We start from the raw sequence: 14,668 nt of genomic DNA on the forward strand, positions 1-14,668 counted from the left end.
CTCAGGGAGAGGCTGGGGAGGGACAGAGGAGACCGAGCACAGTCTAGGAATGAGATTTTTTTATTCAAAAGAGCCTGCAGGGATCAGCAACTGCAGAAATAACCTCTGGGCTGGGGAGGGGGACGTGATTCCACACCCAGGGCTGGGGGGCCGGGCAGGAACACTCACCTTCCTCCTGCTGGAGGTTTCCTTCAGCGACTGCTAAAAGCAGGAGCAAACCCCCAGGCCCAGCTGTGCCCCCAGCTTCTGCCCGCCCGGCTCAGCGCAGCTCCGTGAGCCTAGGGGGTTTTCAGGCCCAGCAGCAGCACAAAAAGGCCACATCGAACCCAGGGAGACCCCGGGAGTCCTGCTGAGGAGCCTGAGGTCTGTGCTGCTCCCACACGGGGTGCCCTGGGGCACTGCTGGCTCTGTCAGCCCCGTGGGGAGGGGACGGCCCCGAGGGGAACGTTCCTGGCTCCTCAGCCCCGCATGTCCGTGATGAGCAGGGCAGAGCCGAGGCCCTCACACAGCCACGTCCTCTCCTGGAGGAGCGCTGGCGTCCAGCTCGCATCCCAAAACCTCCACTGAGATGCCCCCCGTGTCCACTTCGATGCTGTGGATGCTGAAATTACCCAGCCCCTGCCAAAAAAAAAGAGCAAAAGGGGCTGGAGGAGAGCTAACACAAGGGGCTCACCCCCATCAGCAACCCACCCGCGCTGCTGAGCTTTGCAGCAACCCCCTCTAGCACTTTGGGGCCAGGAAGTCTTTTTTTTACCTCAGTTTTGGCCAGAATTTGGTGCAGAGCCTCCTTCTGCCGCGGGGCTTTGGTGAGGACATAGAGGAAGCCGCCGCCGCCAGCGCCGGCCAAGCACTGCCCATGGACGTAGGGCCGGAGGGCGCCCATCATGCGCCCCACGGCCAGCGGCTCGCAGCCGGGGGCCATGCGCTTCTTCTGCTGCCAGTAGCGCTCCAGGCACGTGCCCAGGAGCTCCAGGTCACCTGCGGGAGGAAGCTCATGAAAATACGGCCCAAAAAATCCCAAATTGGGCAGTTTTTCTCCTTCTGGGGTAGGCGGAAACCTGGCCCTGCCCCCAGTGAGTTGAGTTCTGCCATCTCTCTGCCCCAGCCCTCTGCCTCCTGAGCAGGGCACCCCAGCACAGTTCATTTTTAACCCTCCCCAGGGGAGAATTTACTGATTTTCACGCTCCCGCTTCCCTTCTGCTGCAGCCCAGCAGCCAACCACCAAATAAATCCACCTCAAGGCCAGGCCTGCCCCCAGGCCCAGCAGATGACTCAGGAAAACCAACCAGACACCACACGCCCCGCAGGGACACTTCTAGCCCTGCTTCCTCCACGTCTTAACTGAAGTTTTGGGGCACTGCCTGTGACACGGGGGTGAGGACGTGAGGTTGCTGCAGCTCCCAGAGCCCGCACCACCCTAGCGTGTGCCCCCCAAGCCAGCAGGGACGCTCCTGGGGGTGTTTGTGTTGCTTAAAAGGGCCAGCCCGGTGCAGGGAAGGGGCTCCCACCTTGCCTCAAGGCCCGGGCACACTCCTCGGCGTTGCTCACCAGCGCGTGGGCGTTCTGCACGACGGAGGGCAGCCGGGCGTACCAGTTCCTCACCACGTCCTGCGGGAGAGGCCGGGCTCAGGGGAGGCAGCGCTGCACCCGCAGCCTCGCGGCGGGGCAGGGTTCAGGCTGCCAAACCCGAGGGGAAGCAGAGTTACCTGGAGCAGGTTGCGAGCCAGGCGAGTTTTCCCCGTGTACACCAGCAGCAGGTGGTCGCTGAGGGTGCGGGCGAAGCCCTCGGGCACTGAGATCTCCTCCACCTCCACCCGCAGCGGCAGCCGAGCCTTCGACCTCCCGATTTTGATGCCAGGCACCAGCCCGCCCACCTGGTCCTGCCAACCTCCGCCTGCAGGACACAGGGGGGGGGGCTCAGCCTCCTCCCGGCCCCCACCCCAAATTCTGGGGGCTCCCCCCGGTCCCTCTACCTGTGGTCAGCCTCTGCTCCAGGTGCAGCACGGCGTGGATGAGGGACTCGGTGCTCGCCGCCTTGCCGGCCGCCCGGTACAGCGAGGCCATCGCTGCGCCTGCCAGGATGCTGCTGGTGCCTGCGGGGAGGGGCAGGGTCAGGGCAGAGAGGGGGGACACAAATGCCACCCCCCATCCTTGAGGACGTACCCAGGCCGGAGCCGTGGGGCAGCTTGGACCAGGTGTGCACCTCAAAGCCGCCCCCGAAGCTGCGCATCAGCTGGGCCCGCAGGGGTTCCTGCGAGGGGAACTGCACGATCTGGGTGCAAATGAAGGCAGCTTTCAGCAAGGCCCCTGGAAATAAATAAAATTAAAAAAAAAAGATTAAAGCTGGCACCAGCTCCATCACCCACATCACCCCTGACAAGAAGAGGTGTAGGAACAGAGCAGGTCACTCCCAGCAGCTCGGGGCCACCAGGAGGACACCAAGTCGGGCACGCAGCCGGGTGCCACCTCACCTGGGGCGTGCGGCTGGCAGTAATCCCTCAAATCCTCCAGCTCCCGGCACACCAGCTCGGCCACCACCTCCCCTCGTGGCACACCGCCGAGGCTGAGGAGGCGCAGCTCCGGCTCGGGGATGCGCCGCACGCGGGCGCCGATGGGCCGGCAGCCGTCCACCAGCACCGCCACGTCCACCACGGCCCCCCCGTGCTCGTAGGTGATCGGGGGGGTGTCGCTCCAGCCCCCTGCCGAGGCACGCCGTCAGCCCCAGCTCCTTTTTTCCCCCCCATCCCCTCTGCCCCATTCGGGCTGGAAACGCTCACCGGAGAGGTCGAGGCGGGCCGGGCACGCGGCCTGCACCCAGCACCCCACGGGCGGCAGCTCCGCCGGCTCCACGGTGACGAAGCGGCAGGAGGACATCACCGCCTGCCGGATGAGGATCTGCTCGGCCCCCTCGTAGTGCCGGGCCGCCCTCACCAGCAGGTCGGGCCTGCAGAAAAAGCGACCCTGAGCCCACCTCCGAGCCTGCTGACCCCCGGGGTGGGATGCCAGCCACGCGCCAGCCCCCGCCTCACCCGCTCATCCATTTCTGCCGCTCGGCTGCCAGCTCCCGCACGCCGCCGGCGACGTCCCCGCTCTCCAGGCGCCTGAAGGCCGAAGCCCACCGGGTGTTGGCCGCGGGGCCGCTGCGCAAGCCCCCCTCGCCCTGTGCCAGGCAGCCCAGCACGTCGGCGATGCAGGCGAGCGCCCGGGCTGCGACACCCGCGTCATCGGCCGTGGAGGCAACTGGAAAACAAAAGGAGGTTGTGTCACACCAACCCAGTCCGATTCTGCAACAAGCTGACCCCAAAAGAGAGGGATCTGTGCGGCTTGAACGCCCTGCAGGCTCCTGCAGCGGGGCTGCCACGCGCTTACCCTCATCCAGCGTGCCCAGCACGGCCTCGTGGTAGCCCTCGTGGACGGCGCTGCGGATGAGGGGCAGGAGGCTGCCGTCCTGGCGCCCCAGCAGCACCCGGCGCACCTTGCGCTGGCCCTGCAGGAAGAAAAGGGCCCGGCGGGCGCCCAGCTCGGCCTCCTTGTCCAGGCAGGGCAGCAGCTCCTCCCAGGACATTCGCCAGGCCGCCCGCCAGCGTGCCAGCCGCCCGCCGGGCCCCGCCGTTGGGGCCAGCAGCCACAGCACGTCCTCCAGCCCCAGCGCCTCGGAGGCGTGCAGCACCGGGAAGAGCCGGGCGCTGAGCAGGCAGCGGCTGCTCGGCGGGGTCTGGGCGTCCCAAAGGTCCCCTTCCCTGGATGAGGGAGAGCCCATCAGCAGCGCCCCGAGGCTCGAGGGCAGCTTCCAGGTGGGGAGGAGGGGTTGAGGTGGCCACGATGCCTCCTGGTGTGGCCTTAGAGGTGCGGGGTGGCACTGGAAGCCCAGGGGAACCGGGTCCCTTGCTCTGTCGGAGCACGTGGCACTCACCATATGCCCGTCCGATGGAAAAACTCAGCCCAGGGCACATTGAGGTAGGTGGAAGCTTCAGCAGGGCTCTGGGGGGGACGCAGAGGGGTCGGTTACACCCCAGCCCCGCGGGGAATCCCGCCCCACCTCGCCCTCCCTCACCTGCCAGTCGTCGAGGCGGCCGCTGAGCGTGAAGACGCGGCAGGACAGGTCCCGCAGCCAGACGTGGTGGCCCTGGAGGACGACGTCGCGCAGGGGGCAGCCCTGCAGGGCTGGGGAGGAGCTCGCCGTGAGGCCCGAGAGGAGGCAGCCGGGGCCGATCTCCAGGGGACCCTGCGGAGGGAGCATCAGGACCATGAGCAGCCCCCCGAGCAGCCCCCGACCTTGGAAGGGGACAGACACCCCAGAAAACATGCAGTGGGCAGCAAAAACCAGGGCTGGGGTCGGTCACCAAGCTCTGAGGGGATACAGACTGCAGAAATTCATGCCTCTAGGGTCCAAAAAAGGCAGCCAGAAGGGGCAGGGCGCCCCAAAACTCACAGCGGGTCCCCTCCGAGTCCCCCCCGCCACCTACCTGCAGGTGACAGTGCTGGATGGCGCTGCCGGCCGCCAGGCGCACGGCTCCCTCCAGCAGGCTGTTGGTGACCGAGGAGCCGTCCTCCAGGAGCCAGGGCTGCTGCAGGGGGACACGGGGACGCCAGGGGCTGGCCACGCAGCGGGGAGCAACGTCCCAAAAAACGTGCCCGAGGGCGAAACGGGGCTGGAAGGACCTACGTCGGCCTGGGAGTGGGCTGTCTTGCAGAAGCGGAGGTGGCTGGCGGAGCCGGGCAGGAGCGTCAGGCTGCGGATGTGGTCGCTCGCCGACGCGGTCAGGTAGTCGTAGGACGCATCGGGGATGCAGGCTGCGGGGAGCCAGGAGAGCTGTCAGCATACGAACCGCAAACGCAGGGCCAGGAGATGCTCCTGGCATCCCCAGCAGCCCTCCCTGCTCTCCTCCTCCCCAGAGAAAGGGCTGGTACCAGGCCCTGACCCCAAATTTCTCCCCACCCAGGGGTCCAGGCCACGTCCCCACGCAGCGCCGCTCACCCACGCTGAGGGGGAAGGCGCGGAGAGATGCCCACAGCACGGAGCGGGCGCTCCTGGCGCTGGCGTCGCTGCCTCCCTTCACAAAGTCCTCCTCCGTCACCCCCCGCGCCATGCTCAGCACGATGTCGAAGAAGAGGGAGAGCTGGGGACAGAAGGGACGTCCCCGGGTACAGCCCCGCTGCAAGCACGGCACCCACGGGCGCCCCGTTGTCCCCGCGGGGTGTCACCTGGATGGGCGGCGCCCCCGAGTCCAGCCCCATGTAGGTGCAGGCGTCCAGGGGCGGGATGACGTGGGTGGCCAGGAGCTGCTCGGCGGCGTCCGAGGAGAAGAAAACCACCCCACAGACCTGCGGGGGCACAGCGGGGCCGAGGCCGTGCTGGCCCTGTCCCTCAGCGGGGCAGGCAGGTGACACGAGGGGAGGTGGCACGAGGGGAGGTGACACGGGTGACATACCAGCGGGACGCTGCCATCGGGCCCTGCACACTGCCGGATCTGCGCCTCCGTGCCTCTGTAGATGATGTCGTGCACCAGCCCCTGGGAGAAAGACAACCCCAAAGAGGATTTTGGGGCGCCCCACGCCACACAGGTCCCGCAGGAACAAAGGGATAGAGACCCCACAGGGCAGGGGAAGGGAGCGGGAAGCCCCCACCCCTCCAAAGGGGCTCTAGGAGGGTGATACCATTAGGACTGCTACCAACCTGCTCGTCAGCGAGGTACACCCCGTGGTTCCTGGCGTAGGCCTGGCTGCCGGGCACGGCAATCACTCGGACGCCCTGGAAGCCAGCCCAGTCGATGCCTGGGGACAGGGACACGAAGAAGTGCCTGCTGGCCCCACAAAGCCACCCAAAAACCAGCCACTGTGGCACCAGCACCTGGCCTCGGCCACACCAACCGCCCCCGAGCCCTTCTGGGTGCCACCCATGGGTGCGCTCTCAGCAGCGGGTGCCCAGCAGAGGCTGAAGTGGCCACACTGTTGCCACCACGAGCCCAAGCGGGTGCTGGAGGCAGGGCTGGCACCCACCCACCTGGCGCTGAGGGCACGGTGAGGAGCATGTCGGTGCTGCACACCCACAGGCCGGGCGGGGAGCCCACGCAGAGCTGCCAAGAGAAGAGCCGTGCGCTCAGGGGGGGCTCAGAAGGGGGCTCAGCCCCCATGGGGGCCACCCGGCGCCCTTGTCACCCTGCTGGCGGCACCCAAAGGTGCCCCAGGCCCACGTTGGTGCCGGGGTGAGCCCGTCCCACACGCACCCGGTGCGTCAGGGTGTGCAGCAGGCTGTCCAGGTTGCACACTGGGGCCTCGGCCGGGGCGTCGGGGTCCTCTGCGGGGAGGCAGGTGAAGGCCCGGCTGCAGTCATCGAAGGAGAATTCGCGGCCCTGGGGGGGGGGAGATGGAGCAGGGGGCTGTCAGCCAGGGGTCAGAGGGTCCCAGGATGGGTGGGGGGCCCATCTGCAGCCCCTGCCCTCACCATGTGCAGCACGAGGATCCGGGCATCCCTCAGGACATCGGAGGTCACCACCTGGGGGGGCAGAGCGGGGAGCAGTCGGCAGCGGGGACCCCCAGGACTCCCCCCCACACCCACCTCAGGACCTCCCCCAGTCCGGGACCCCCTTCCCCAATACCCACCCCCAGCACTCCGCCCTCAGGACCTCCCCCTCCCATTACCTTCCCCACCTGCGACCCTCCCCTCTCCCAGGACACCCCCTGCATTCCTCTCTCCCCAGGGACCTCCCTCCCCCAAAGCTTCCCCCTCCCTGTACCTCCTTCTCCCTCTGCCCCTCCCCACCTGGGACCCCCACCCCATGCTCCTGTACCCCTCTCCCTGCCCACCCCCTCCCCCCCCAAACCTCCTGCTCCCCCCAGAGCCCCATCCTGGGACCCTCCCCCTTCAGTATCACCCCTCTAGGCCCTACCCCTGCCCCTCCCCACCTTGGACCCCCCCTGTCCCAGGCCTTTCCCCTCCCCTCAGGACCTTCCTCCCCAAGCCCTCCCTCTCCCCCTGCCCCTCCCCAAATGCCCCCCCTCTCTCCCTAGGACCCCCGCCGGGACCCTAAAACCCTCTCCCCCAGGGAACCCCACACCCCCAGGCCCTCCCCCTCCCCCCAGGCCCCTATCCCTTGCCCCTCACCCCCAGGACCCCCTCAGACCCTCCCTCTCCCCCTGCCCTTCCCCACACCCCCTCCCTCCCCCCAGAACCCCCTCCTCTCCCCCTCTCCCCCAGGAGACCCCTCACCCCCAAGCCCTCCCCCACCCCCCAGGCCCCTCCCCACGCCCCCCCCCCCCATCTCACCGTGCCCCCCGCCCTGGCACTCAGCCTCTCGGCAGCCGCCAGCAGGGCGTTGAGGGTGGCCCCGCCGCTACCCAGGCGGGCCCAGGGGTCCTCCAGCACCACCACCAGGGGGGGCTCCGGGCCCAGCGCCCCCCGGCGCCGCCTCAGCTCCAGCTCTGCCGGGCGAGCAGGGGGAGCTGAGGGCCGGCTCCCCGCCACCCCCCGGCGCTGAGGGAGCCCCGGCCCCGCCGCTTGCCTCGCCGCAGGGCCGGCACGGAGCCGCCTGGCCGGCAGGTCAGCACCACCGCGGCCCAGCCGGCCGCCGCCGCCATCGCCTCAGCTTCGCCTCAGCTTCGCCTCAGGAGCCCCTTCCTCAGGCGGCGCCGCGGTGCCCGCTGGGAGTTGTAGTCCGCCGTGGCCCCGCCCTCCCGCCGCGCAGCGCTGGGGAGAGGCCGGCGCTGGACTACAACTCCCAGCGTGCACCGCGCGGGGGACTCCTTAAAGGCGCAGCGACCTCGCTCTGCGTCTGTGTGTGGGGGGGGGTTGTTAGGAATTAAAAAAAAAAGATTTTCGAGTATTTTGCCCCAAAAAAATAACTCACGGAGACCGTTGGCCCCCAAAAACGTCCTAAAAACACACAGCACGGCGGCAGGGGGTGGCGGGGCCTGAGGGAAACATGGCCAGGGCTGCCCTGTGCCCGTGGGTGGGGGGCTCCGTGAGGCACCGGGGGGGGTCCCTGAGGTCCCGGGGGGGTCTGTGGGGTCCCGGGGGGGGTCTGTGGGGTCCCGGGGGGTCCCGGCGCCGTCCCGGTTCCTACAAGTCCCACAACCCCCCCGGACTACAGCTCCCAGCCTGCCGGGCCCACCCCCCGCACGGCTCGGCCCGGCCCCGCGGAGGGCGCGGCGACGGTGGGGGGGGGGCGGCGGCGGCGGCGGGGCCCGGAGCGGAGCCAGGTGGGGCTGGGGCCGGGGGGGGGGCCGGGGGGAGATCGGGGGGGGGGGACCCCATGTGTGGGGCTGGGGGGGGGGGAGGGGAAAAAAGGGGATGGGGGGAAACGGGGGGGGGACGGGGGGGGGGCGTGAGGGGTGGGGGGAGAGCGCCCGGAGCCCCCCCGGGGTGGGCGAGGGGCTGGGGGGGGTCCTGGGGGTGCTTTGGGGGGTCCTGGGGGGGGTCCCGGGGGATGCTGGGGTTGTGGGGGGACGCAGGGGTATGGGGGGGTGAGCAGGGGGTGGTGTGAGTGCCCCTGGGGACAGCCGTGTCACCCGGGGGGGGCAGCGCCCACCCCCCTGTGCACCCCCCCATAAGGTGTTTTTTGGGGTCGGGGCTCCCAAACTGCCCCCTCCGGGCACCCCATGTCCCCTGCCGGCACCCACGGTGCTGTTAATTAACGGGGGACGGGGCTCACGCGGTGGCCTGCAATGGGGACGGGGGTGTCCGGACCTGGACACCCCCCCCCCAATTTTGGGGTGCCCAAATTGGGGCCGAGCAGCGAGGTCCCGACACGTTTCCTCATCCTGGCCCCCCGCTGACACCACCTCTGCTCCCCAGCCCCGAGGCCAAACCCTGGCGGTGCCAGCCCCGTGCTCCCCGCGGGTTTTCGGGGCAATGCAGCGGGTGCAGCACATGGGGGGCACAGGGGGACGTGGGGGCGAGGAGGTGCTGGGGGGTGCTGGGGGGGCTGAGCCCCCGCTGCGAGCGGCTGCTGCATGCCCACGGGGTGCGGGCTGTGGCTTGGTGGGAGCCGAGCCCGCGGGTCCCAACACGGTGCCTTAGGACAGGACCTGGTCATACGTGACCCGGTGGCTCGGTGGGACCCGAGTTGGTGGGATCTGACCTAATAGTCTGGTGGGACCTGATGCAGTGGTTCCCGACCCCATGGCTTGGTGGGACCCGACCTGGTCATACCCAGCTTAGTGGGATCTGAACTGGTGGGACCCAATGTGGTGGGACCCAGCCCAGTAGCTTTGGTGGGACCTGCCCCGGTGGCTTGGTGGGACACATCGTGGTGGCACCCAACCCGGTGGTCCTATGGGCCCTGACATGCTGGGACCCCCTGCTGGGACCCCGCACCCATGTCTGCAGGTGCTCAGTGCCCCCCTTCCTCCTCTCCTGCCCTCGGCGGGGTCCCGGAGAGAAGCTCCGGCGGTGCCACCACCATCCCGCTCCCTGAACCCTGGCCGGGGTTCGCCACATGGTGCTCGGCGCGCTGTCGGTCCCAAACCCTGTTTCTCCCTTCCTCCTCCTGCGGCAAACATCGGGCACCGCTGTCACCCCGTCACGATGCGCTGGGCGACGCTCGCCGGGTGCCTGGGGCGGGTGGCACCCCTGGGTGCGCCGTGGCCGCGATGCCGTGCTCACCAAGGGCTGGTTGCTTCGGGCATTAATTCTGCAGGAACGCCCTTGTAGGGTGCGTTCACCCCCAGCTGCGGGCGGGGAAATGCCCGCGGAGGGAGGATGCTCGCCGGCTGCATTCCTCTCTCAGCCTGGGCAAATATTTGAGAGCGGGTTAATAATTCGGGCAGGGTGCCGCCGGCGCACAGCTGGCTCTGCAAAGCGATCAGCCGCGGTGCCGGGGCGATTCTTGCCCTTATCCCCACGAGGGCTTTGCGGGGAGCGTCCCGGGTCCAACGTCCGTCCCTGTGCTCTCCGCTCCAGGCTGCTGTCCCCGAGGTGTCCCCAGCGCAGGGACGATGAGCGCTGCCGCAGCCCGGAGCCAGCTGGGGACGGGTCCCCGAGCCCGCAGAGCCACGGGGACGCGGAGCTACGGCTGAGCCCGGCGTGCCGAGCCGTGCCGTGCCGTGCCAGGCGGATGGAAAGCTGCACCCCAGCAGGTAGGGGTGCCCCAACCCACCCCATAGCAGCGCAAAGCCCTCCTGGCCCCCCGAGGCCTTGCGGGCCGGGCTTTGTGCCCCCACCCCACGGTGACCCACGTCTCTGCACCCCACAGGGAGCCCCGCCGGCCGCCTGCCTCCACCCCGTGCCCGCCGGCCCCCCTCCCACGCCCGCCCCGCGCCCCAGCCCTATGCCAGGCGAGCGGCGCCCGCCGTGCCCACCCGCCCGCCATGAAGTGCTCGCTGCGCCTCTGCTTCCTCTCGACCGCCTTCCTCCTCGTCTTCGTCATGTCCGTGCTCTTCACCTACTCCCACCACAGCATCGCCTACCTGGACCCCGGCGGGCTGGGCGGCATCCACCGGGTGAAGCTGGTGCCCGGCTACGCCGGCGTGCGGCGGCTCGGCCACGGGGGGCTGTACCCGAGGGGCTGCGCCTGCCGACGCTGCCCCGAGGACGCTGCCGACGCCGCGGCCGCCTGGTTTGACAGCCGCTACGACGGCCGCGTCTCCCCGGTGTGGACCAAGGAGAACATGGAGCTGCCGCCGGACGTCCAGCGGTGGTGGATGGTGAGCGTCCCACAGGGTGCGGGGCCCCAGCGCTTTGGAAACTCCTCCAGGCAGCGCCTCAGCCCTGCCTGTATGGCCACCGAGTGGCTCCGACCTGGTTTAATTGCCACGTGGGGCAGGCCCGGCATTTTGGGCCTCATTTCCTCTATTTTTAACTTTTTTTTTTTTTTTAAATCCTTTCCCCGCTTGCAGCTTCCCTCCCTTGCTCACCACCCTGTTTTGCCCTCTACTCGGGATCCTGCAGCATCTCCGCCCCGAGCCCCCACACTCGGAGCAGTGGGGAGGGGGCTGCCAGTGTCACCTCCCTCCCTGTCGCCCCGCAGATGCTGCAGCCCCAGTTCAAGTCCCACAACACGCAGGAGGTGCTGAGCAAGCTCTTCCAGATCGTGCCGGGCGAGAACCCCTACCGCTGGCGCGACCCGCGCCACTGCCGGCGCTGCGCCGTGGTGGGCAACTCGGGCAACCTGCGCGGCTCCGGCTACGGGCCCGAGATCGATGGGCACGACTTCGTCATGAGGTGAGGGCTGGGATGAGAAAACACGGCCCGAAATTGGGACCCCCACGGCCAGGCTGGGGGCTCGCCCGGCCCCTTCCGCACCCCAGCGCCCGCCTCTGTCCCCAGGATGAACCAGGCGCCCACGGTGGGCTTCGAGGGGGACGTGGGCGGCCGGACCACGCACCACTTCATGTACCCCGAGAGTGCCAAGAACCTGCCCGCCAACATCAGCTTCGTGCTGGTGCCCTTCAAGACCCTGGACCTGCTCTGGATTGCCAGCGCCCTCTCCACCGGCCAGATCAGGTTGTAAGTACCCGGCAGCACCGCCGTCATCCTCACTCGTGTCACCTGCAGAGGTGGCGTCGCCTCGGGGCCTTTTTGTCCCACGCTGGGAGTGGCGAATGATCGCTGCCGGGGCTCGCTGTGTTCCTCCATCCCATCTCCTCCATCCCCTCTGCTTTTCTTTTTTTGCCTCAGCACCTACGCGCCCGTGAAGCCTTTCCTGCGGGTGGACAAGGAAAAGGTAAGGACGGCCCCGCGCCTCTGCCCCCGGGGAGGGACAGACACGGCGTGCCGGGCTGCTCAGCCAGCATCCCTCCTCCCCTGGCTGCCAGGTGCAGATCTACAACCCTGCCTTCTTCAAGTACATCCACGACCGCTGGACGGAGCACCACGGGCGCTACCCCTCCACCGGCATGCTGGTGCTCTTCTTCGCCCTGCACGTCTGTGACGAGGTGGGTGGCAGTGGCACAGGGACACCTGCCAGGAGCTGGCTTATTTTTTTTTTTATTATTATTATTATTTTATTCCATTTTTGGGTGCTGACTCTCACCCCGCAGGTGAACGTCTTCGGGTTCGGCGCCGACAGCCGGGGCAACTGGCACCACTACTGGGAGAACAACCGCTACGCCGGCGAGTTCAGGAAGACCGGGGTGCACGACGCCGACTTCGAGGCGCACATCATCGACATGCTGGCCAAAACCAGCAGGATCGAGGTCTACCGGGGGAACTGAGGGCCGGACGGCGGCGCGTCCTCCAGCTCGCCCACGCCAAGGAGCGGGGCTCGGCGCCCGGCCGGCAGCGGGTGGCCCCAGCACCCGTGGGTGCTCGCCGGCAGCCCCCGGCCGGCAGCGTGGCCCCAATGGAGCTGCTCCGGGCAGCGCTCGGTGCCTGTGACCAATCAGGTTTTGAGCGAAAAAGGAGACTTTTTGTTGTTCTGGGGGTTTTTACTTAATATTATTGTTATTAAGGAACCTGCCTCAGCCGAGCGAGGATTTACAGACGCACTCAGCGCCCGGCCGGCGGGAGCGCCCGACTTGCATCTCTTTACAGTCAAACCAAATGCTGCTCTTTTTAAAATGAAAACAAACAAAAAGAAAACACACAACAACAAAAAAAAAAACCTGAAGCCTGGCGACTTCGGGAAGCACCCGAGCCAAGGGTCAAGTGACAATCAGCCCCCGAGGGCGTAGTTGTGTCGTGCCACCGTGCCGGCGTCCGACGGCCACCTCCTCCGGCTCTGCCTGTCCCCGGGTGCGGAAGCCACCGCTGCTTTCGTCCTATAATTTGATTTTTTTTTCTCCCCCCTTCGCTTGGCGACGTCCCTTTGCGGCTGCAATCCCGTGGTCCCCAGGAAGGGGAGGTCGGACTCCTGCGGTCCCGTTGCTGGAGCCTGCTGCGGCGATGCTGGCTCGGGGACGCCACCGTGCCAACCCCGCTGCGTCGGGGCCGGCGTCCTGGGCACTCTTTGCCCAAGGTTAAAGGTTAGGAGGAATTTGGGGTGGCCGCATGCAGCCGGCAGCTGAGAGACCTGCACAGCGGCAGCCTGGTCCCTCTGCAGCACCCCACGTCCCTGGTTACGGTGACACCCGATGCGCAGCAGCAGGCGCGTGGCGAGGGATGGAGCGGGCTTTCCCTGCCCTTTCAGAACAGAAAAAGGGCAGGCGGGGGCTGGCTTCAGCAGGTGGACGAAGCGTGCTTTTTCTTTTGTTGTTCCCCCGTTTGCTGGCTCTGGTGAGAAGCTGGAAACCCAAAGGCGTTGCTCTGCTCACGCCGGCAGGCGAGGCGTGGGATTTTTGGGATGGGGATTTTTGCAGGTCCCCAGGGCTAGCCCCACGCTCCCTGCTGCCGGTGGCACAGGCAGGGGTGCAGCCTCCTGGTGGTGTAATGAAAACCACTTTTCTTTTGGGCAATCAAGCAGCTGGGGTTGGGACGTGCTGGAAAGCTCAAGCCCAAGGCAATCATGGAGCCGCTGGGCGACACCAGCCCCGCGCCTCCACCCCAGGGAGAGCAGGGAGCGCTGGGGGCTTGGGGTTTTTTCCTTTCACATCTGGCTTTTCTGTAGCAGCCCCTTACCTGTTTCTCTGCTTTGGATTGATTTATTTTTTTCCACGGGGTTTTCTTTTTTTTTATTATTTTTGGAGGTTTCTCTCTGCAGTCGTGAAGTGCAAGGCTTGGGGCACCCGGGCTGGGCCCTTTCTCCTCTCTTCTGCCCACGGGGCTCCAATCCCAGGTTTTTTTTCTGGGCAGGTTTTGGTAGAAGCAGCCCCAGGACGCATCCTGCACCCTCCTGGGGCATTGCCTTGGCGTTTGGTCCGTTGATTTATTTTTTTTTAGGGGAAGAAAACCACAAAAAATCACAAAACCACGAGCAACAACGAGTGCCTTGACCATCTCCTGTCGGCCGCGCCGGACCAAGCCCGCTGCCAACACCACCCTGTGAGGTTGGGATGCACCAGGGCTGACCCCGGGGCTTCCTCCTCTTCTCCTTCCCCTCCTGGGGGGCACGGGGCGGCCTCGGGGCACCTCCTGGGTGCGGGGCAGACGCTGGGGAGGACGGATCCAGCGCGACGGGGCTGGACCAGCACTGCTCCCCGCTCCGGGCCAGACAATCACGGGGCGAGAGGATGCGCTGGGTCCCGAGCCCGCCGGCAGCACCGTGCCAGCATCCGACAGTTTTTCGGCTAACTTCCTTCCCCCCCACACACCTCCCTTTTTATTATTGTTATTATTATTATTATTATTGGTGTTGGTATTATTTAAAGCGTCCCGCCACGAGGACTCGCGACCACTCCACGCACGAGCATGCTGCACGCCCCGCGGGCGCTGCGCCTCCGAGCACCACTGTACTGTACATAGAGGAGACGTAGGCAGAGGCTACGGGCAGGGGGTGCCCGTTTTGGGGGCACAGAGGCAAAAAAAAGAGGTTTTGGGGGCCTCCATCACACGGTGCCCAAGCGGGAGAGGTGGCCCCGTGCCCTGCGCCACGGCCAGGGCGGTGCCCGTAGCTTCTGCCTACGCGGGTACTTCTGCACACAATTGTCTTAAACCAACTTTTTTTGGTTGTTTTTGTTTGTTTTTTTTTTAGTCAATAAAAATCATGCATCCAAAGCCCTCCGTGTTTCCCTCCTGTCCTCTCCTATAGCGTGCTCCTACAGAGAGAGGATGGATGAGAGATTTTCCATCTCCTGCTGGGAGTTAAAACTTGGGCATTTGTCTCAAGAACGGTTTTGGAGCATTTTCCCCAGG

General features: G+C 66.9%; 2 protein-coding genes across 3 annotated transcripts; one reads left to right on the top strand and one right to left on the bottom strand.

The window, feature by feature from the left end:
- Nucleotides 1-62: 62 nt before the first annotated feature.
- FCSK (fucose kinase) lies at nucleotides 63-7,619 on the bottom strand. 2 transcript variants are annotated; one of them, XM_084294975.1, is made up of 23 exons: nucleotides 7,503-7,619; nucleotides 7,268-7,422; nucleotides 6,446-6,496; nucleotides 6,228-6,353; nucleotides 6,005-6,077; nucleotides 5,678-5,775; nucleotides 5,433-5,513; nucleotides 5,206-5,325; nucleotides 4,979-5,120; nucleotides 4,667-4,794; nucleotides 4,467-4,565; nucleotides 4,055-4,225; nucleotides 3,914-3,981; nucleotides 3,370-3,740; nucleotides 3,030-3,240; nucleotides 2,778-2,944; nucleotides 2,472-2,699; nucleotides 2,164-2,307; nucleotides 1,974-2,093; nucleotides 1,707-1,894; nucleotides 1,509-1,608; nucleotides 755-978; nucleotides 63-618 (listed from the first exon to the last, which is right to left on the bottom strand). In XM_084294975.1, the coding sequence occupies exons 1-23, from the start codon at nucleotides 7,576-7,578 to the stop codon at nucleotides 502-504; spliced, it is 3,258 nt and encodes a 1,085-aa protein (XP_084151101.1). In that variant the 5' UTR covers nucleotides 7,579-7,619; the 3' UTR covers nucleotides 63-501. The 2 variants fall into 2 exon arrangements, with proteins under 2 accessions (XP_084151101.1, XP_084151100.1); XM_084294974.1 differs by having other exon boundaries at nucleotides 4,467-4,568.
- Nucleotides 7,620-8,131: 512 nt separating this feature from the next.
- ST3GAL2 (ST3 beta-galactoside alpha-2,3-sialyltransferase 2) lies at nucleotides 8,132-14,529 on the top strand. The gene is made up of 8 exons (XM_084294505.1): nucleotides 8,132-8,199; nucleotides 9,902-10,077; nucleotides 10,194-10,644; nucleotides 10,968-11,161; nucleotides 11,267-11,446; nucleotides 11,618-11,663; nucleotides 11,755-11,874; nucleotides 11,980-14,529. The coding sequence occupies exons 3-8, from the start codon at nucleotides 10,309-10,311 to the stop codon at nucleotides 12,151-12,153; spliced, it is 1,050 nt and encodes a 349-aa protein (XP_084150631.1). The 5' UTR covers nucleotides 8,132-8,199; nucleotides 9,902-10,077; nucleotides 10,194-10,308; the 3' UTR covers nucleotides 12,154-14,529.
- The last annotated feature ends 139 nt before the right edge of the window (nucleotides 14,530-14,668 follow it).

Source organism: Netta rufina, assembly GCF_964035555.1.
Source record: "Netta rufina genome assembly, chromosome: 13".
Lineage (NCBI taxonomy): Eukaryota > Metazoa > Chordata > Aves > Anseriformes > Anatidae > Netta > Netta rufina.